The sequence below is a fragment of the Colobus angolensis genome, unplaced genomic scaffold (assembly GCF_000951035.1).
Source record: "Colobus angolensis palliatus isolate OR3802 unplaced genomic scaffold, Cang.pa_1.0 Scaffold6, whole genome shotgun sequence".
Taxonomy (NCBI): Eukaryota; Metazoa; Chordata; class Mammalia; order Primates; family Cercopithecidae; genus Colobus; species Colobus angolensis.
This window is the reverse complement of record NW_012119598.1, coordinates 27022442-27044788: the sequence shown is the minus strand read 5'-3', so window position 1 is coordinate 27044788 and position 22347 is coordinate 27022442. Positions and strand designations below refer to the sequence as shown.

At 37.4% G+C, this 22347-nt stretch overlaps 1 protein-coding gene across 1 annotated transcript in view; it reads left to right on the top strand.

Moving 5' to 3' along the window:
• Positions 1 to 8389: 8389 nt before the first annotated feature.
• SLC17A1 (solute carrier family 17 (organic anion transporter), member 1) overlaps positions 8390 to 22347 on the top strand; it is a 61568-nt gene continuing 47610 nt past the window's right edge. The window contains exons 1-6 of the mRNA XM_011962816.1: positions 8390 to 8448; positions 9845 to 9928; positions 13835 to 14007; positions 19990 to 20223; positions 20307 to 20394; positions 20747 to 20833. Of these exons, the coding sequence (XP_011818206.1) occupies positions 9895 to 9928; positions 13835 to 14007; positions 19990 to 20223; positions 20307 to 20394; positions 20747 to 20833 (616 nt within the window). The 5' untranslated portion in view covers positions 8390 to 8448; positions 9845 to 9894. The remainder of the gene's footprint in view (positions 8449 to 9844; positions 9929 to 13834; positions 14008 to 19989; positions 20224 to 20306; positions 20395 to 20746; positions 20834 to 22347) is intronic.

Genomic DNA, 22347 nt, shown 5'->3' with positions numbered 1-22347 from the left:
GTTATTGAATATTAGCAATGAAAACAGCTTAGGTTCAGTCTGAGACAATGCCCACATTAACTATATGATGAGCATATGTGCAGAAGTGCAGAAATAAATCAGTCTAGAGGTTCTTTCCCCTCAAAAATTAAAAATAGTTGCATTCAGTCATTATAGCAAACACTCAATATTCCACCCATATCCCCTCAGTTCTCTTTACCGTTTTGCTGCATACCAGCTCCTGATGAGTTTTCATTCCCAACACCTGGAACCTGTTTTTTCTGTTAGAGGGCTCCCTCAGGCCGCAGGAGCCAGTTTTGCCTGCCATCCTGGATGTGCCTGGGAATTTGTGCCTGCCTGGGAATAGTTCTTAGTCAAAGCATCACTACACAGATATAAATGCTCCATCTCCCTTTGCTTCTGCTTGGCAAGTGAGGTTTACACTATCTCCCAAATCCCCTAAGAATTGAACTGGACCTTACTTTATATCCTTTCCAGATCTACTTATGCTCTCCTTAGTCAGGTTTTCCTGGAAATATATCCTAATAAATCATTTTTACAGGAATCCTCATCTCAGGGTCTGCTTCTAAAGAATGTGACCTAAACCAGTTGTTTCCACAAGAAGACCTAGGAGGCAGATTCTTATAATAACTTCCAGAGTTGTATCACTGACAAGCCAGGTGGCCTAGAGACCCCCTTGATGTTTGTAAAAGCATTGGTGATAATCTGGGCCTGCTGTAGCATTACAATTGCTGACTCTGTCCTGTTGTGCATTGGAATGAAAGATGGGATACAGGTGTAAGAGAAGGCACTGGCTTGGTCAATACCTCTAGTGTTTGAGAAATGTGTGGAAATGGCAATTAGAACAACTTTGAAGTTGGCTGTTTGATGGGGGTCATGATCACCGATGTACTCAAGATGGCCAGTTACATCAGAGTACGGTGTGAAAGTCAGAAAATCTCCCTGGCAGCATTTAAAGATATCCTGATCTCCAATAGCAGAGGGCAGACATGTTCTTAAGATGGGACTCAGGATTCGATTGTCAGAGTAGCAGAAAATGCAACGACAAACACTCGACTTTACGCTAAAGTCAAGTCCTGGGAAGTCTCATGCTAAAGTCAAGGCCTGAAATTTACCCTGAAATTTATTGGTATCCTTATCCCAGTACCCCATGCTGGGGGATGGCAACATCCCTTTTCCTGAAGATCCCCATGCAGAAAACACAGCTGATACAAATAACTTGCAAGACAATACTTGCTTAGTCAAATTCTATCCTCACATTCTCTAATACCTTAACAAATAGTAAACTTGAATACTTGACAAATAGCTAGGTCAGGTCTTAGGATGATCCAAATAGTGTAGTACTGGCTCTGCTAAAGTGGAAGGGACAAGAAGAGCATGCCTAGAATATGAGACCAGGGTATTGGGGGCAGAAGGTAAGTCCAGATAAGGGAGATCTTGTTAATATGAGGGCACAGTGCTGTGACTCAGGATTTAATATCATTGAAGCTTACATGAAAATGCTCAAATACAGTTCACTCCTGCTGAGTTAGTAATTCAGATGCAATACCACATCCCAGGTGGAATAGCAGACAGTAATGCCATTTGTAAAGACGTGGAAGATGCTAGAGTAATGATCTCTGTTGTATTCCCATTCAACTCACCAATGTGGCACCAGAATAAATAGATTGTGGCAAATGGTGGAGGACCACCACAGATGGGATCCAGTGGTAGTCTTAATTGCATATGGTGTGCCAGATGGAATGCATCAACAGAGGCTCTGTTACTTCCTATACAGGTATTGATATGGCGAGTGTGTTCTTTGGAATTGCCATTGGAAAGGAGGATTATAAGTAGTTTGCATTAATTTGGGATAGACAACAGTACTTCTTTCACAGTTTTGTCAAGGAATATGTTAACTCGCCAGCTTCTTTGACAACATAATCTGAAAGGATCTTGATTATCTGCAACATCACATTGTTTCACTATAAGCATGCAATTATGTTAACTAGAGCTGAATAGCAAGAAGAAACAAGGACTCTGGATGCCCTGTAAAAATATATACACTCCCAAGGGAGGGGCGAGAAAGCCTACAGAGTGTTAGGGACTAGTCACATAAGTGAAGGTTTCAGGGATCCAGAGATCTTGAATATGCCAGAATATCATCTCCAAGGTAAAGGACAAGTTATATCTTGAAACTGCTACCACTAAGAAAGAATCACAGAACTTGGCAAAAAAAAAAGATGTAAACCTCGTCAAGTTTTAGAGGGAATATATATCACACATCTAGTAAGACAGTACGCTAATGCTTACTTGCCCCAGCCTGGAAGTCCATCCTCAAAACACTCTTCCCTGTCCTTACAACCAGGGCACTGGGTCTGGATGGCAGACTCCTCTGCCCCTCTCCAACCTAAGTGGTTGGGCCTTCACCAGGTTATCCAAGCTCCTCCCACAGAGGTAAAGCTAACATCCTTTCCACACTGGACATTCAGAAATTTCCTCGCCCCCAAAATATTCTTCCTCCCTCACAGGACCAACCTCACTGCACTTAACAAAAATTCCCGAAGTTGGCCGGGCGCGGTGGCTCAAGCCTGTAATCCCAGCACTTTGGGAGGCCGAGACGGGCGGATCACGAGGTCAGGAGATCGAGACCATCCTGGCTAACATGGTGAAACCCCGTCTCTACTAAAAAAATACAAAAAACTAGCCGGGCGAGGTGGCGGGCGCCTGTAGTCCCAGCTACTCGGGAGGCTGAGGCAGGAGAATGGCGTGAACCCGGGAGGCGGAACTTGCAGTGAGCTGAGATCCGGCCACTGCACTCCAGACTGGGCGACAGAGCGAGGCTCCATCTCAAAAAAAAAAATTCCCGAAGTTGCCAATCCAGAAGGCCCTAGTCCATTACACCCTCCACCTCCAATTGTAAATCTTTTATCTCACATCTTGTTTCAGATACTTCCTGATATTTCCTCCCCAGGTCCCTGAATAGTCAACTCCAATTTCTCACATTAATCCGCGGGCCTTCGGAATATTCACTCCTTCTCAAATCTCCTTTTTCTCTTTTTGTCTTCTTTGTCTGTGGGGTACTCTTAAGTCCCCACCCCCAACCTCTGGCAGTCAGGCCCCTGTCATCAATCTCACACATTGCCTCTTAAATCAGTCACACACCCCTCTTTCTTCCAACTGTTAAATTTGTTAGTCCACAAAAATCCAGCAGTTCACTGCCCTTTCTGTTAACCTAACTACATAACCCTGGTCCAAAATAAAGCTGCATCCTACCTACTCAGCCAAACCATTCCTGAAACCTGTTTATACTCTTTCTCAGCTGAATACCTTTCCCTCCAAACTATCAAATCCACCCACATCATCACACACAGAGCTGTCACTGTCCTTCACCTCATAACCTGTAAACTAAACATGTTACAAGCCCGATTCCACAAAACACCTCTTACCAACCCCTCCCCTCTCTGCTGGCCCAGCTTTTCATGTATCCAACCCAAGGGTGCTCCCTGGAAAAAAATGCACACACAATTCCCTCAACTGCAATCTATATCCTTCTGTCCCATCGGGGCCACAATGACTATTAATTAACTAAAACCCATTTTTCTCTCTCCAAAACCAAACAGCCTTCACCTCCTCCCCCACCAACATTCCCTATCAGACCCTCACAGGGGCTTCCCTTGCTAATAGCTATTCAACCTGGAGAAATAAAATGTTGGAACAAAAAGTTTGTCCAGGATTCAACCCCCATCTACTCGTAGCTTGCTACATTCACTTACAACTTTTGCCTCTCAACCCCCGGTCTTTTCTTTCCGTATGGCACAAACTCTTATCTTTGCTTGCCAGCAATTTGGTCAAGAACGTACACCCTGGTTACAATCTCCAAACATTAGCATTTTGCCAAACAACCAGACCATCCAGGTTCCTTCGGTAGCTTCTGTCTCATCTTCCTCCACACTCACTAAGCGGACTCTACATCTCATTCCTCTGGTAACAGGATTAAGCATCTCTGATGCACTTGGCACTGGAATAGCAAGTATATCAACCTCAACTTCCCTATATTTAAAACAAAAAACAAAAAACCTCTACAGTCCTCTATAATACCTTAGAGGACATGCATACTTCCATTACAAGCCTCCAAAGGCAGATAAACTCTCTTGTGGGAGTCATTCTCCAAAGCCAAAGGATCCTAGACCTGCTAACCACTGAAAAGGTGGGCACATGTGTATATCTCCAAGAAGAATGCTTTTTAATGTTGGTGAATCTGGCATTGTTCGTGACAAAGCCCATGGGCTCCATAACAGGGCTGCAGAAATCCAACATCAAGCCACTAACTCTTGGTAGCACAGGTCATCCTTCCTAAAGTGTATGCCTTGGGTAACCCCTTTCTTAGGGTCCCTAATCTTCCTCCTCCAAATACTAACAATTGGTCCATGTTAGACCTGCTTTATCTCCATATCCTGCTTTATCTCCCGAAGGCTGAACTCCCTTGTCCAGGCAACCACTCAGACACCCACTGATGCCATCCTTCTCCTCCACCAAGTTCGGTATCAGTGCCTCCAGGAAAACAACTCCGAAGTCGGACACCCACTACTGCAAAACCCCAACCCTAATAACAGAGCCCCTATTCAGCAGGAAGCAGCCAGATAGTCAACAACACCCCTTTTCCTTTTATATTAAAGTAGAAGCCAAGAATGTTAGTCCACACTACAGCACTTTGTAAGCCTCCCCCACCGCCATTTCTCAGACCTTGGTCAAAGTGAAACATTCCACAGGGGTTTGGGCCATAAGAAACAGCCTGCCTCTTATATTCTGCTGGGAGAAAGTGCAAAAGTGCAAGGAACACTACATTCAGCCAGTACAAGGGCTAGAACGGCCTCATTCTGGCAACACGTAATCAACATTTTCCCAGGCAGCAGGCCATGCCCCCGGCAGATCCCTCCTGCCCAGACCTATAAATTGTCCCAGCCTTTAAGCATCAGTGGGCCCTGGCATTAAGCTGGTCTCCGCCTCTGTAGGTCTAATGCTGGACATAAAGGCCGCATTTGCTGTTAAGCCACTCTCTCTCTCTCTGTCTTTCTTTAACCCTTGCCTTCCCTTCAAAACCTGACACCCTGGAGCCAACCACTGATGGGTACTGGCATATAAATATTCTAACTTGTTTGGTCTCCTTTCTTTCCCTGCCCACTTCCCAACCTCCTTACTATTTTTGTTGTTGGTTTTTTCCCCTGAAAATATGATTACATCACTTTAACATTAATCTTCATCTCAGGATCTGTTTCTGGGGAAGGCAGCAGTTTATTTTGGCGATACTATTAGTATTATTTTCATGTTAACATAGGCATGCTACAATAAAGCAAAAAAGTGTATTCATTGGGAACAAAGATAGCCAACAAAAGAGAAATATGTGAGACTATAAAATCAAAGGAATTTTGAGAATAATCCTAATCCTAAATTTGAATTAGAAATATAAGGAAAATATTATAATTTCTTTTAAAAAAAATACTCTTTTCAAGTTCTTGCACTGAAAACTTGGAAAAGCCGCGAAACCCAGGAACAATGAGCACTTAGTGTTCAAAGTGTGGTCTCTAAACGTTATTTCCTGCTGAAAGGAGCCCGCACTTCCTGAGAAAGCCCAGATCTGAGAATAGAAAATACATACGAGGAAGCTGGAAAGTTTTTTGTGTGTTGGAAGACAAGGAAGCTATTCAAGACCACAAGAGTCATATCATAATGACATGGAAACCAGCTTGAAGGGACTCCCACCGGCCAAAGAAGGAAGAACTGTAGCATCAAAAAGGAATAAGTACTGCAACAGATTGCAAAACATCAAATAAAATCTGTGAGGTCATAATAGTACTTGGTCATTTTTGCTAAGACACTAAGTTATTCTAGAACTTTATCAAGTAACTATGGTAACTTTCCTATTAAATCTGTATTCCCAGCTTACCAAATGTTTGATAAAGTAAATTTCCTTTTTTATGAAAATATTCTAGCTCGTAAATGAAGGAGACATGATAGAATTAGAAAATCACCATTTTATAACTTCTAAGCAAATGATGGATCTAGGCAACATTTACTAACTGTAGTTAAAAGCCACAGGTGAAAGATTGATGAAAACTTTATTAATAAGTAAGTCAGGCTAAGAATATTTGAAACTACCGATTAATCTTACCACCACTAAAAGTGAGACAACCTGCTATTATGTGCTTCCCAACAGGGTGCAATAGTACCCTGTATCATCCCATATCCCAGTGAAGTGTTTTTGTGCTGAATCTAACCAAGCCTCTGTATATACCTCACAGTTTGCAGAATGTAAGGAAATACAAAAATATATCAAATGATCCTAAAAGGGAGCTATTAGCCAAACCAATTATGAGAGACATTCTGCAAGGGATCCTGTTTTATTGTTGTTGTTTTTAAGTAATGGCAAATGTAAACTGGGAGAGGGGATTATTATAAAATAAGAGACATGAGAGCCTTAACAATTAAGCGCCATTATGTGGATCCTATTCAAATTCTCTCTTAAATCAAGCAAATATAAAGGACACAACTTTGAAGCAATTGGGAAAATTGTCATAATGGTTGGATATTAGGTGATGTTAAGGGATTATTGTTTATTTACTAGATGTGCTGATAGCATGTTAGTTATATTTTTTAAAGTTCTAATGAATTAGATAGCCATGCTGAATGTTTTACAGAAGAAATGACATAATGCCTGAGATTTGCTTTAAAATACTACAAAAAAACAACCATTGAATGTTGTTGATAACATTCAAATGACCAAATGAAAACTCAAATGGCCAAATATTGATAATTATTGAAGTGGGTGAATATGTACACAGTTATCTTAAACTGATCTACTTTTTTGTATGCTTAAACATTTCCATAATAAGATAATAAATTTTAAAACTTAATACATAAAACACAGAATCCAAAAGAAACAATTTCAAAGAATCTCACAGATCAGCAGAAAGCTTTGGGGCCAGCAAACAGAAAGATGGTTCTCCTTCAGGTAATCAGTACTAGAATTGCCATATTGATGGCAGATGGGAGTGTTATTATTTAACACATGGACATTGAACAACTGCTGACCTAGGGGTTTCAATCACTAAAAGGGCTCCTCTTTCAGAAAATGCCAGAAATCGCCAAGCATGAAACAGAACAGACAGTACAAATATTCTGCAACATACAGAAAAGGACCAGCAGAATCTGGACTTCTGAAAAAGAAAAAATCCAACTCAATAACAACATCAAAGTCTCCTGGGCAAAGGGGTTAAAGATTTACAACATTTCTTTAGAGGAAAAAAATAACTGGTTCAATTTACAGAGAATCCACTATGTGCCAAACATTTAATGAGCACTTTAAAACATGATAAAAAAAATTAAAAAATATTTGTTAAGCATGAAATAAATTATCTATAATGCAAAATCCCTGATTTTAGTGCTTGGATATGTTTAAGTAATTAGTAGATTACCTTCGAAGAGTTCTAAGTTAAAAGTATTAGGGGACAGGCATGGTGGCTCACACCTGTCATTCCAACACTCGGGAGGCCAAGGCACGAGGATTGCTTGAGGCAAGAAGTTTGAAATCAATCTGGGCAACACAGCAAGACCTTCTCTCTACCAATTAGCTGGGTACAGTGTTGCATACCTGTAATCCCAGCTACTCGGGGCTGAAGTGGAAGGATCCCTTGAGCTCAGGATTTCAAGTCTGCACTGAGCTATAATTGCACCATAGCACTCCAGCCTGGGTGACAGAGTGAGATCCTGTCTATTTTTGTTTTTTTTAATGTTTCTGGATATTACTATAACCAAGTGGCTGGACCAGAACCTACAGTAATTGCAGGAGGAGCCATGAGAGAAGCCACACCTTCCAGAGGACATGCCTCAATAAAATGTACCTCTTTCTGAGTATGCCAAATGTCAGACAGATGTACCGTTTAGAGAGGAGTGTGGAGGAGACAAGGTGAGGGAAGGAGGGGAAGGAAGGAGGGAAAGAGAAGGAAGAAAGAAAAAAAGGAGAAAAGGAAGAAGAAAGGAAGGGAATTAAGAGTAAAAATTTAATAGGGCATTTATGGGGCATTTAGAAAGCCACAACATTCCTGTGAGAACAGCATTGAATACCCAGAGCCATCTTTAATAGAGAAATCTTGAGAGCACTTATGGCAGGCATCTCCTGGGCAGGGAGAGAGACTAAGGGTGTCTGCTTATTATGCCATGAAATTACTGGCAGATTCCCAGATTTCTGGTCCACTGGATGATTTTGACCCATACACCTTCCATGAAGCTTTAAGGAAAAGGTAAAAGTAAAGTTAAAAATTAAGCTTTTAACTTTGACACAGCGATGTCAAAAGATTTGGTGAATGATTTATGGGGCTAAACTTGGTAATCCCAGAAATTCAGTATTGTGTAAAGTTGAGAGAAAAGTCTTCACAGAGGAAGAAGAAATCACTTTTTGTTCCGAATCAGGTTAGTCTCACTCTTATAAGGGGCTCATTAAATGAAATGAACAATCAGTGGATTCCCCAGAGGGTCATAAGGGGACATTCCCTGGCAAAGATATTATTGAAAGTACTTAGCAATAGGGGAAAATTTGGGGAGGGGTGGAATATGCCCTATCTTCTGAGGCTTTTCACAAGAGAAAAAAGAACATATTTTTAGCAATCAGTGTGAGGTTCACAGGGACACAAGAAAACAGAAGTGTGTGTTGTACCGTGTGTGATGCTTGTATAGCTGTGGTGTGCTGTGTCTGTAATGTGTGTGGCACACTGTGTGTGCCTGGTGCATATGTGCCTATGGTTTGTGTGTGCGTGTGATTATGTGTGTGGTGTTTTTAGTTTGTACTTCCATTTTGAGGATGCAGTATTGTAACGTGTTTATAAGTTTGGTTTGCTATGTGTCTGGAGTGTATGTGTGCAGAACATAAGGGGAGTTTGTACCATGTGTTTATGTTGTACGTATGTATGTGATGCATACATATGGGTGGTTTGTGTGTGCGCTTGGTGTGTATGTATATATGTATTGAAATAAACAGCAGGCCCAGAAGAGGTTCCAGTGTGTGATAATGATGGTTGGCAAATTGCTTACTCAAAAATACTTTGCAAATCCAATCTCAGGACTTAGGTATCTTTGGGGCACTAGGTATCATATAATCTGATATGGTAAAATCCTGAGGTCTAAGCTGACTAGCACATATTGGTGCTGAATTCTGATGGTAAGGGGTTGCCTGACAGGAGACTGCTCCACTCTGATTCATCCACAGTACTTCCTGCCATAAAAATTTGCAGCAGTGGCTGCTCTATCCACAGAAACTGAAGATATGGACAGGGGCATGTGGAAGTATAACGAATGATTAGCCTCTGCTTGAGTTGGTGGTATCAGTAAGCAGATAGTATCTTTCAGCTCTATTAAGATACAGGGGGAAAAAAGGAATTTGTTTTACCTTTGCTTACTCCTTTTCTGACATTCTTCCTTTCTTTTTGTACTGCCAAGTTTCTGATCTATAGCAATCTCCTTCTGCCTGAAAGGCTTCTTTTAATGTTCCTTGTAGAGCAGGTCTACTGGTAATGAATTCTTTCCATTTCTCACTTTGGAGGAATATTATCATGGATTTAGAATTCTGGATTGGCAGGGTTATTTGTTTGTTCTCTGTAGTTTTCAAGTCTTCCATATATTTTTAATCGACCAAAACAATCACAAAAGTAAAATAAATATCAAGGGAAGCACATAATGGAGGTGAATGGGCACTGCTGTGATGGAGCAAGTTACCCTTGGAAGCAGTTTTAAATCAGAGAGGAGTACTGGGTAGTGTTTGGTCAGTTACCTCTCTACATTATGCTGACATCAACGTGTTTTGTGCTCACAGTGGGTGGAGGCCAAACCCTTCAGCAAGAAGAGAAGCAACTTCAGTCGTGTATGCAAATGGATAACGAGTTGCCTCCCAAAAAAGGTAGCACTTTATTCTGTTCCCTTAAATAGGCTTTTTGCCTCTTAAATATTACATCACAAATTCCATGTGGAGGAATATTTTTGTGAAATACATATGGGGTCTTAAAAATGTTCAGGAAAGAAGGTAGAAGAAACTAGTCCTACTACGATTTTCCACCAGAAAAGCCCTAAATAAAAAGATTCTACATACTCTGGTGGCTCACACTTTATTTTCATTTTTGTACACTTGTCAGTTTATCATTTAGTGGAAAATATCAGAAAAATCTAGGCTATTTTGGTTCCATCTCCAAGAGAAGGAGAGATACATCTGTAAGAGGAAGTAAGGCAGGATGAATGTTCTTGAGTCCCTGCATTCTTGGACATCAACAGCTGAATGTGTACTGAATATTTTTTAAGAGAAACTGTTTATTTTAGGTAGGGTAGTGTAATGACAATGAAGGATTACTGCTATTGGCTTAGTGTTGTGTCAATGTCATGGGGGACAAAATCTCAGAAAAGGAGATGGATGAGCAATAGATTGTATAATTTTTCAACTTATGTAAAAGTTACTGTATATTAAATTTTAGATTTCTTATTGTATCAACTTTGATACTTAATTATTTCGATTGTTTAAGTTGTCCATTTAATCTGCATTCAAAGTTTATATATATATATATATATACTTTTTTTCTAATATCATTCATTTCTGCCCTTACGTATTTAGTTCCTTTTAGACTCTTTGGGTTTGTTCCTTTGTTTACTTTCCAATTTTTAAAATTCTTTCTTTTTTGATAAATATATTAACAGATTCACATTTTGCTCTCTCCATGAGTTTGATATGCAGTATTCTTACTATTATTCAATCCCAAACACTTTAGAAATCCCCCTGTGGTCTTCTTTTTAACTTAAAACTTGTTTAGACATAATTCATGGACTTTCTGGAGCAATGTGGAGGAGAGAAATGAGTAAAACTCAAAAGGGTACCCCTAAATGACCAAGACAATGAGCCCTTCTCTGACGTGGTGACAGTGACTTCGCCTTTACCATGTTGAGACTTTTTTCTCTCCTGCAGGAGTGTTTACAAAGTTTCTGATGGCTTTCTAGATCCATTCACTTCCCTAAGATAATGAGTTTAGGCTGCAAATCAAAGGAAGGGCTGACTGATTATTAAAATTCTCAGGGGTATTCTTTTACCCCCTTCTATTCAGCTCTTAAGTTCATATGGCACAAAATTTTTTGGCAGTCCACTGACAAGGTAAAGGGGCAATGTGTTCATCCTCCATTGACCATGTAAGTCTTTGACATCTAAGTATTTTAGGAGAGGGTCTCCTACTATATACTATCGCATTGCTAGGACCTTGGTATTTGATTCCTGTTGTCCCCATATCATGGAAGGCCCCAAATTCCAAGATCAAAAGTCCACAGTGAAACATCTGACTTCAATGCTCAACTTATGTTTTGAGGCCCCCATCTTCACTAAGCCCTTGGCCTGAATATTTTGTCTTTCCTCTTAGATCACCCATGCTTTTAATACAATGTTTTATTTTAAGCATATTTTTATCTAATATTCTTATCTTTTAACAATGGAAGCTCAGGCTAGTCCAGGAAACTAGCCAACTATTTGTTGGGTACTAATGCTTTTTTTCATTTAACAGTTTACCTAAAGAGTATTCCACAATTTTCGGCAGAGATTTTTCCTCAGCATTTTTATAGCTGCAAATGACTTTGGTATGGATGGATATATTATAATTTATTTAAATGGTCACTGATTTATAAACATCTAATTTGTTTACAGTCTTTTACTAGTTCAAATGATTCTATAAGAGTGTTGCAAAATGATATAAAATTCAATTCAATAGGATGATATAAAATATTTATACATCTAATAAAATACCTTCCAACATATAAAGCAAAATAATCCTATGAAAATTATAAAAATATCAAATTCTAAATAAAATATTAACAGAACAAAGCAACTCTAAGAATTTATAAAACCATTTAAAAAGCAACCACTAAGTCAGGTTTATCCTCAAAATGAAAGAGTAACTTAATGTTAGAAAATGTATACATATCACTCCACACAAATTAGTTGAAAGATGAAAACTGTATGATTATCTCAATAGATATAAAAAATCTATTTATTTATGACGTTAATATTTATTTGCAATAAAAAATTCTTAGTTAACTATGAATGTGCAGCAGACAGAATTCCAAGATGGCCCCCAAGCTCCCTGGCCCCTGTTTTATTCTTGGGTGGAACAATGATCACAGAGGATACAGCCCAGAGCCCAGAGGGTGCAGCCAAGAGCCACAAGAATTATCTCCAGGCCTCATGAAAAATCCAACATTGGCCTGCCTGAACTTCAGAACCTTTATGGATCGATGACTCCTTTTCGTCTCTATTTTCCCACCTTGGAACTGGAATGTCTATCGCTTTATCCTACGCCTGTTCCACCATTACGTGGTAAAAGTGTTAGGGGCATATAACTCGTCTCTTTAGTTTCACAAGCCCACAGAGAGAAATTGTGCCCAAGGATGATTAATCATAGGCGCCTCTTCCACACCCGATTTAGATGATGAGAATTTGGACTGTGCTATGAGATTTTGATGAGGTTTTGAACTTAAGTTGATAATGTAATAAAACGAAGAATTTGGGAAGCTTGAAATGGGTGAATGTGTTTTGCATGTGAAATGAACACGAGTCTTTAAGAGCCAGATGGTGGACTGCAATAGGCAGAATTCTACGTTTACTTTCAAGATTCCCAGCCCCTGGTGTATACACACTTTCTCCCAGTTATTTAAGCAAACATTAAGCTAGGTGCTGCTTCAAGGGGTTTTGCAGATGTCATTATGGTCCCAAATCAGTTAATCTTAAATAGGGAAATTATGCAGTTAGGAGAGATCTAATCACATGAGCCCTTTAAATCTGGTTGTACAGGTCTGAGACAGAGTAGTTAGATTCAAAGAGTGAGAGGGATTCAACATAAAGTAGATTCCCATTGCTGATTTTGGAGATGGAGGGGGCCATACTGATTAATTTTTGCCATTTTTGAACTTCATAAAACTAGGTTCCTATAGTATATACTGTCTGGTGTCTAGCTTCTTTAACTGAAAGTGTTTTTGTTGAAATTCATTCATATTTATCCAAATTGTTGTGTATAAGTAGTTCCTTCCTTTTATTTCTGAGTAATATGCATTGTATTAAAATACCACAATATGTTCATTCTTTCCAAACATTCTACTATTTTGAATAAAGCTGCTATAAACATTTCTGTACATGTCGTTTTGTAGACATATACCTATATTTCTCTTGAAAAAAATGCCATTTGTTGAAAAAGACTTTACTTTCCTCCAATGAATTGCATTAGTACATTTATTTTTTAAAAGTTAACCACATATGCCTGTCTGTTTCTGGACTCCCTACTTTCTTCCATCAATGAACTTGTTTGGCTGTACACCAACTGATTACTCTAGCTGATATCAATAAGTAATTACATTTTTTTAAATGCCGTTTTTCTCCACATTGGGCATATATGAGTCTTTCATCCAGTGTATTTTTAAAATGTTGGAAAAGAAATAGTTTTCTTGACAGAAAATGTCTTTGTTGTTATAAAGGGGACTTACATCCAAGAGTAACACAGGGTGTTTATAAAGGGTCTTTTAAAAAATAGACATGAGCCAAAGAACTTTAAAGATTGGCTTAATTTTCTTGGAATTTCTAGTTGGCATTATAATTTTAAGGAGAATATGGTACTATTATATCAGTCTCACATCTTCCTATTATATAATAATTATCAAAGGTCATTAAGTACAATAAAATTTTAAATTAATATCTAGGAGTCCAAATTTCTGAATGTCCCTCCTATACTTAAAGTATGTTTTTATCTCAGCTGTGTTAATAATTGAGACTTTCTGTTTTACTTTGTAGCTCCAGGTTTCTGTTCCTTTCGCTATGGATTGTCTTTCCTTGTGCACTGTTGTAATGTTATAACAGCAGCACAGCGCACATGCCTGAACCTCACAATGGTAGTCATGGTGAATAGCACAGATCCACATGGTTTGCTCAACACCTCCACAAAGAAGCTCCTGGATAATATAAAGGTATATCAATAATTTTCTCCACAGTCAAATGTTTAAAACCCTCTCTTGCTAACTAACTTGTATAGAGATGGAATTGTATTGATATGATAATATAATTGAAAAAGAAGCTCAAGTCTTCATCTACCTTGCCAGGAGTGACCTAAATAAAATGCTCCATGAATAAAGTATGCCTCAATACTTCTGAAGGGCTTGTTGTGTAAATCCTTCTATGCAAGGGAGAATAAAACCCTAAAGTTAGGGTTTCTTTACAATCTAGAAATTTGGACAAGAGAAAAAAAAAGGAAAGCATTTTAAACCAGAAGTGGAAGGTGAAGACACATTACATTTTTCAAGTTTTTGACAAGCAGGATATTTAAATGTTTCATTAATTTCATTTCTGGAAGATAATCAGTTGTTATCTGCCAGAAGCTGTAGATGCAGGAAAAAATAAAAACAAGATAGGTAATGTCAGTAAAAAGATGGAAACTATAAAAAGAGTAAAAAAGAAAAACTAGAAATCAAGGAAACTATATCAAAGAATGCTTCTGAGGGGCTCATCAGTAGACTCCACACCACTGAGGACAGAATTAGTGAACATGAACATAGATCAATAGAAACTTCCAAAGTTGAAATGCAAAGAGAAAGAGAATGAAAAAAAAATTAACAGATCATTCCCAAATTGTAGACAGTATCAAATGGTGTAACATGTACATGACCAGAATGCTAGAGAGAATAGGAAACAAGAGATATTTTTTTTAAAAAATGGCTGAGAACTTTCCATAATTAATAACAGACATCAAACCACAGATCCAAGAAGCTCAGAGAACACCAAACAAGGTAAATAGCAAAAAGAAAAACAAAGAAAAGCCACCTAGGCATACCATATTTAAATTTCAGAAGACCAAGACAAAAAGAACATTTCAATAAAACCAGAGGAAGAAAATACCTACAGGGGAACAAGTATAAGAATTATAGCAGACTTCTCATCAGAAACCACGCAAACAAGGAGAGAAAAGTGAACTTTTTAATGTGTTGAAAGAAAGAAAACCCCTGCCAACCTAGAATTCTGTATTCAATAAAATTATTGACAAAATTGAAAGACTATAAAATTTCAAGCTGTAGCTATAACTTGAAAAAGCCTTTATTGTCTTTCAACTTTTGTCCTTCAATTTTCCCTCCATATATATGAATTTACTGCCATTGGGCTTACCACAAAAGAAATGTTAAAAGATGGTAGATTTTAATCCAACTATATTGATAACCACTTTAAATGTGAATGTTCTAAACACACCAGTTAAAAGACAGAAATTGTTAGAATTTATAACAAATAAAGATCCTCGAATATTCTATCTACAAGAAATCCTGTTAAAATATAAAGAATCAGATAGGTTAGAAGTAAAGGGATGAAGAAAGATGTAAACTATGCAACCATGAGAACACAAATAAAAAGAAAACTGAAGTAGCTATATTAATTTTAGATAAAGCAGAGTTTATAGCAATGAAGATAACCAGAGATAAAGAGGGCATTAGCCAATGATAAAAAGAGTGAATTCTCCAAAAACAAATGATTCTAAACATGATCCCTAACAACAAATGATCCCTAACAACAGAGCAGCAAAATATAGGAGGCAAAAACTGAGAACTGAAAGGAAGAATAGAAAAATACACACTTGGTAACTGTTTTCTATTTGTTAAATCTGTTCTTTGCAAATTTTTTTTTGTTCACATTTTGCCTTCTCTGGGTTTAACTGAGCATTTTATATGATTGAATTTTATCTCCCCTCTTGATATATCATTTATACTTGAAAAAACCTGTTTTAATAGCTTCTATAGGTTTTATAATATACATTTGTAATAATATAAATCTACCCCTATATAACACTACACTATTTCATGTATCATGAAGGCATCTTGTAACAGAATATTTCCAATTCCTCTCTCCCATCTCTGTGACTACTGTTATTCATTTTATGTATCTATATGTTATAAACACTCAAAACATTCCTTCAACAAAAAGTTATCTTTTAGATCAATTCAAAATAAAATATTTTCCACTTTCATTTATTCTTTTCTAATGGTCTTACTTCTTAAATGTAAATCCACATTTTTTAGCTATACCACTTTTCTTCTGCTTAAAGAATTTCTTTTAACATTTTTGTGTGTTGTGCTTTTGTAGTTGCATATAAGAAATCTTTGCATAACCCAAGATCAAAAAAATTTTCTATGTTTTAGAAGTTTTATAATTTTTCATTTTACAGTTAAATCTATGATTCATTTTGAATTACTTTTTGTATATGTTGCATTAAAGATTTTTTTTAACATATGGATATACAATTTTTTCCAGCCCAATTTGCTGAGAAATCTTTTCCTTCTCTGTTGAATTACCTCTGAATGTTCATTGAAAATTAGTAGTTGGAGGTGTAACACTACCTACTGGAATTTTAAGACTTACACAGTTATAGTAATAAAGACAGCATAGAATTAGTGTAAAGACAGAAAATAAATCAATGAAATATAATAGAGAGACTGACACACACATGAACAACTGATTTTTTGAGATATGCAAAAGAACAAACATAAAACTGGACTTCATCAGAATTTAAAATACTGTTAAGATAATGAAAAAACAAGCCAGTGACAGGGGCACATGTTTGCAAATCATATCTTATAAAGAACTTCTATCCATACTCAATTAAAAGACACAACCCAATACAAAAAATGGAAAAAAGATGTGAACAGCTATCTCACCAATGGGAATACACAGAGGAAAAATACTCACATGAAAAGATGCTCTATATCATTTGACATTGGAGACAAACATCAACTACAAAGATAAATTACTGCACACTGATTCAAATGGTTAAAATTGTAATGATTGCAAATACAAAATGTGTGCAGGAATGTGGAGGAACTAGAATTCTCCTACAGTCCTGGTGAGAATGAAATGTGGTGCCACCACTTTGGAATACATTTTGTCATTTCATAAAAAAATTAAGCATACACCTACCATATGAGACAGCCATTCCACTGTTAGTTATTTACTGAAGAGAAATAAAAACATATGTCCAATCAGAGACTTATACATAAATGTTCTATAAACATTTTTGTCTAGCTTTATTTCGATAGCCAAAAAACTAGAAATAACCTAAATGTCCATTAGTAGGTGAATGAATGAACAAACTATGGCACATCCATAAAATACAGTACTACTTAGCAGTATAAATAGAATGAACTACTGACACAAAGAACAACATAGATAAAACTTAAGATAATTATGCCAAGTGAAATTAGCTAGACAATAAAAAAGAGTACATATGACAGGACTCCCTTAATATAAAACTTCTAGGTGGTGATAGCTTCACAAGTATGTATATAGATGCAGTTTATTGTGTCAATTATCTATTTTATATAAAATCTATTGTATATAAAATCTATTTTATATAAAGTCTATTTTATATAAAAGTGTTTTGAATTGTATTCTTAAATATTTATGGTATTCCAGTGCTTTGGTTTAAATACTGAGAACCTCATATTCTAGAGAAATGGCAACTCATGGGAGTTGTATTTTAGAGCCTTCTCTATGGCTCTAAAAGAGGAGGGAGCTCTTGAGCTATGGAACTTGAAAGATTTCTCTAGCACATGCATCAGCCTGCCACCCCATGAAACCTTTTGCCATCCCATGAAATTTCGTGTCACAATTCAGTTTACTGCTACATAAGGTACTACATTTAAAAATGAAGAAATAGAATACATAATTATTCTAAATAGAAAAACACACCAGAAAATTATTCCACAAAGCAGATCTAAATTGTAGTCTAATATTACAAAATAACCTAAAAAATTAGTAAAGCAATTATAGCTATGGAAGATACTGCACCATAGTGCAGTATCTACAAGAACTCAAAGTAGACATGGCCAGACCACAGGAGGCTATGCTGGAAGAGCAGATGAATGAAAAAAGGAAATTGACAGGAAAGGATTATCAAAAAGTCAGAAAGAACACTTTAGAAAAAAAGATGAAATAACAAGAAAAACAAGGAAGAACAGACACACACAGATATTTTACCACAGTAAGAAACACTAATTATAGAAAAGAAGATGAAAAAGAAGGTAGATGAGGAATATTCTGTAGTCAGTCTTCCCTCTTCCATCAAAGTCAAGGAGAATGTGTTATTATTCTTTTTAAAGTGTACCAACCTGACAGAAATTCTACCATAACTTTAAAGTATATATTCTTTTATTACTAATGGTATTACACATTTGTATATTTCTGTGACCTATGGTTATTGATCATTTCCATTTTGTTCTCTTATAAATTATCTAGTGATACCCTTGATACATTTTCCTTGCTTAGGTATTGTACATCTCTTATTCATTTATATGACCCATACAAATGTGTATATATATTTATTTCTAAGATTTACATAAAGTCATTTATACATTTATATGTGGAGTTCTTTGTTCAATGGCAACTAGTTAATGCATTGGATAGAAAAATATAAACTGAGGATTTATTTTTCTGGTGTGAGTAGTTTCAGTCTGAGCTCAAGGGATTTAAACCAATTCTGGTGAACTTTTTTTATTTTCTACATTCTGCTGTGGAGAGTGATGGCTTTAAGCCATAAGAAAAACTATCCAAGATTTTGAGTGATCTGTTCACATGCACAGGAAGAGTTGAACAAATGTTTGTTGGCCCATCTGATATGGGTATGGGTGAGTATTGACTTCCTTGGTGCTTCCTGTGATTAAAAACAAGAAAAAACAAAACCTGACCGAGCATTCTGCTTCATCTCCTGTGTAGCCTTCTTCCCCTCAGTGGAAAAGATCTGGAACTTCCCTGGCACCCAGGCTACTATACAGATGTGTCTCACTGGTTATTATTTGATATTCTCAGAGAGTCACTCCTACCAGATTTCTCCATGGAAGTCCTTTTCCATCCAAGAGAAATATACACTCTAGAGGCCACAGCTATAGGGTGACAGGGACTTGAAAAGGAGAGAAAAAAAGAGGAATGGAGGGATAAGATAATAGTGATGACAACAAACATATGGATTCCTACCTATTTTATTTAATATTGAACCAAAAATAACACCCAGCACATTCACCGTTTATTCAGGAAACTCTTTGTTACTTAATATGTTCCTCCTAATTATGCAACTAACAGAGAAAGTTTAGAAAATGCCACTATCTTAGACACTTCCAAATAAACTTTATCCTGTCCTCCCCTACTACCATTAAGATTTCTTCCTATTCAGTGGGTCCAAAAACATGTGCAACCTCCTTCTTCGTAGTCTCAACAGTAAATTCAACATTAGGATTTTCTTTTATCATTCTTTAATAATGTAAAAAGAAACTATAGAAGGCCCTCTAACGTAGGAATGGACCAACAAATGCATTCTGGAAAAAACATGCCACATCAGAACCAAGTAAAAGAAGATAAATGACCTTTTTCTTTTTACTGTTCCATGCAGTTGTTTTTACAGCTCAGACAGAACTCTTCATGGTTTTATCTTCTCTCTATCACGACTTTTCTCTCTGGGAGCAATATGTATGTGGGGAAAAGTGGTTTTGTGAATGAGTTTAAATTAATGGAGGAGTTAGAGAAAGTGAACAGGCAAGAGGAAATTCACAACTGTAGTATACTATGAAGTACAGGAAATTAACTATTTAAATGTATGTATGCTGTGCAGGAGGAGTTTACATGCAGTTTAGTAACATTCAAGAAACAAGCATTAAATGTCTATGCTGTGAGAGGTACTGGAGGGAGGTACAGATGGTGTCCTTGGCTGTCAGGACTTTACATTACTCCAACAATAAAATGTAAATATGTATAGAAAATGGTGTGATTAAAGAATAAAGAAGGTCATGTGATAAAGAATACTAATAAGAAGGGAGCTACTTTACAAGAGGTGAGCCAGAAGAACAGTTTCCCTGAATCCCTGAATGTCACAGTAAATTTCTGATATGCAGAGTGATTCCACGTATCCCCCCCTTGTCTTTTAGAACCCTGTGTATAACTGGAGCCCAGATATCCAGGGACTTATCTTGAGTTCCACCTTCTATGGTTTCGTCATCATCCAAGTTCCTGTTGGATACTTCTCTGGAATATATTCTACGAAGAAAATGATTGGCTTTGCATTATGCCTCAGCTCTGTGTTAAGCCTACTCATCCCACCAGCAGCTGGAATTGGAGTAGCTTGGGTCATTGTATGTCGAGCAGTTCAGGGAGTAGCCCAGGTATTAAAATAATGCTAAAACTAAACAGAGTTTAAATTCACAGGAAGTATTAGAGATTAAATGTCAAAACTTTCTCATTTCAGGGGATAGTTGGAACAGCCCAGTTTGAAATATATGTCAAATGGGCTCCTCCCCTGGAACGAGGCCGACTTACTTCTATAAGTACATCAGGTAAAGAGTTAGAGACTAGAATGTTTGAATCCTATTTTCATCTCATTGTATTATGTTCTTCCCTAGAGCCATAAGAAACATGTGTTTTGAATGGTCAAGGGCTTTGGAAATCATCTATTTCAGCATTCTTGCTGTGAAGATGAGAGAATTGTATAGAATGGAGAAGAGGCATCCTTATCTCAACAGAGAAAAAGAGATAAAAGAAAATATTTTTATTATTTTCTTCTGATATTTGTGTTATGATACATAAATTTATTTCACAGGAAATTGTTCTTTGCTACAGCGAGACTACATTATCTGTACTTTCAGATGCCTGCATTAATTAGGGATGTTCTTTGTACCTACTGATTAGGGTTTTTGCTGGGACCCTTTATTGTCCTACTTGTGACTGGAGTAATCTGTGAATCTCTGGGCTGGCCCATGGTCTTCTATATTTTTGGTGAGTCTCCGTCTGTAAAATCCTAGTTATTATTCAGCAGAATCTAAGAAAAATGTAAACATTAAAACCCAATATAATGTAATAATTCATATAAAGTTAAAATTAAAAATCAAGAACTCCACTGAGTGAAAGAGAGAAGTCAATATTCATTAAGTTCCTACCACAAGCAAGGTATTATGATGCTTAAAACTATACATGTATTTTCTTTTTTTTTTTTTTTTTTTTGACGGGAGTCTCGCTCTGTCTCCCTGGCTGGAGTGCAGTGGCACGATCTCGGCTCACTACAAGCTCCGCCTCCCGAGTTCCCGCCATTCTCCTGCCTCAGCCTCCTGAGTAGCTGGGACTACAGGCGCCCGCAACCGCGCCCAGCTAATATTTTGTATTTTTAGTAGAGACGGGGTTTCACCGTGGTCTCGATCTCCTGACCTTGTGATCCGCCCGCCTCGGCCTCCCAAAGTGCTGGGATTACAGGCTTGAGCCACCGCGCCCGGCCCTATACATGTATTTTCATACATAACTTTTGTAATTCTGTAATGTAGGTGCTATAGATGCATATGCTTTTATATGAAACTCAAGGATGATCAGAATAAATAAGTTTACAGATTTCAGAAATATATTACTTTTTATACTTAACATTCAAAGCATGATGTGGAGCACTACCCCATAATCAAACACATTACTTTCTACAGTAAAAAATGAAATCTGTGCAAACTAGAATACACACAAAAACTATAAAGAAATGAGGTTTACAAATAAGTGATAAAATCACTTTTGGCTCTCTGATCTTGATTTCAGGTTTGTGAATAAGAAAATGTGGATAGGTTCTATTATGCCCATTTGATATGTGAGGAAATTTCAAAAGGCTTAGGTAACTTGATCAAAGTCATATACTTAAGGCAAAATTAGAAGAATTTATTTACAAAATGATCACTTAAAAAGGTAAGTATGAGATGTGGTAGAATCCCAGGAATAGTCCAGTTACCTGGGGCTAGTGATACAGGAGCTCGTAACATCTAGCATCCCCAGGTCCAAAGGCATCAAGCAAGGAAGTAGTTATCAGAATCCATTAGGAGAGCTCTATAGAGCAGGATGCCTCCTGATTTTTCATAAAAGGACACATAGATTGAGGCAATCACAGGACAGAGGTAACCAGGGTTTGAAAAAGCACCTTGATCTCACTCAATTCTCTCCCTCTCATCTCTGCCTGGAATTTCTGTTGGCCAAATCCAGGTAGAAGCAGAGGACATGGGGGCCTACTGATGTTCATTCAAATCAGCCATCTGTAGCCAAAGCAAGGTGAAGAAGGATGAGGAGTACATCTAGGGAGACAAACAGAAGATATCCAATACATACAGTGAGCAGATGGCAGAGGCCTAATCTGAAAACACAACTTCCATCCTCAAAATTCCATTGCTGTTAATGACTGTGTTAGTCTTCAGTAGTAAACAATGGTCAGTATAGTGATGGAACATTAGCCCCTTATCAGGAAAGGGGCTGAAAAAACTGAGAATGGC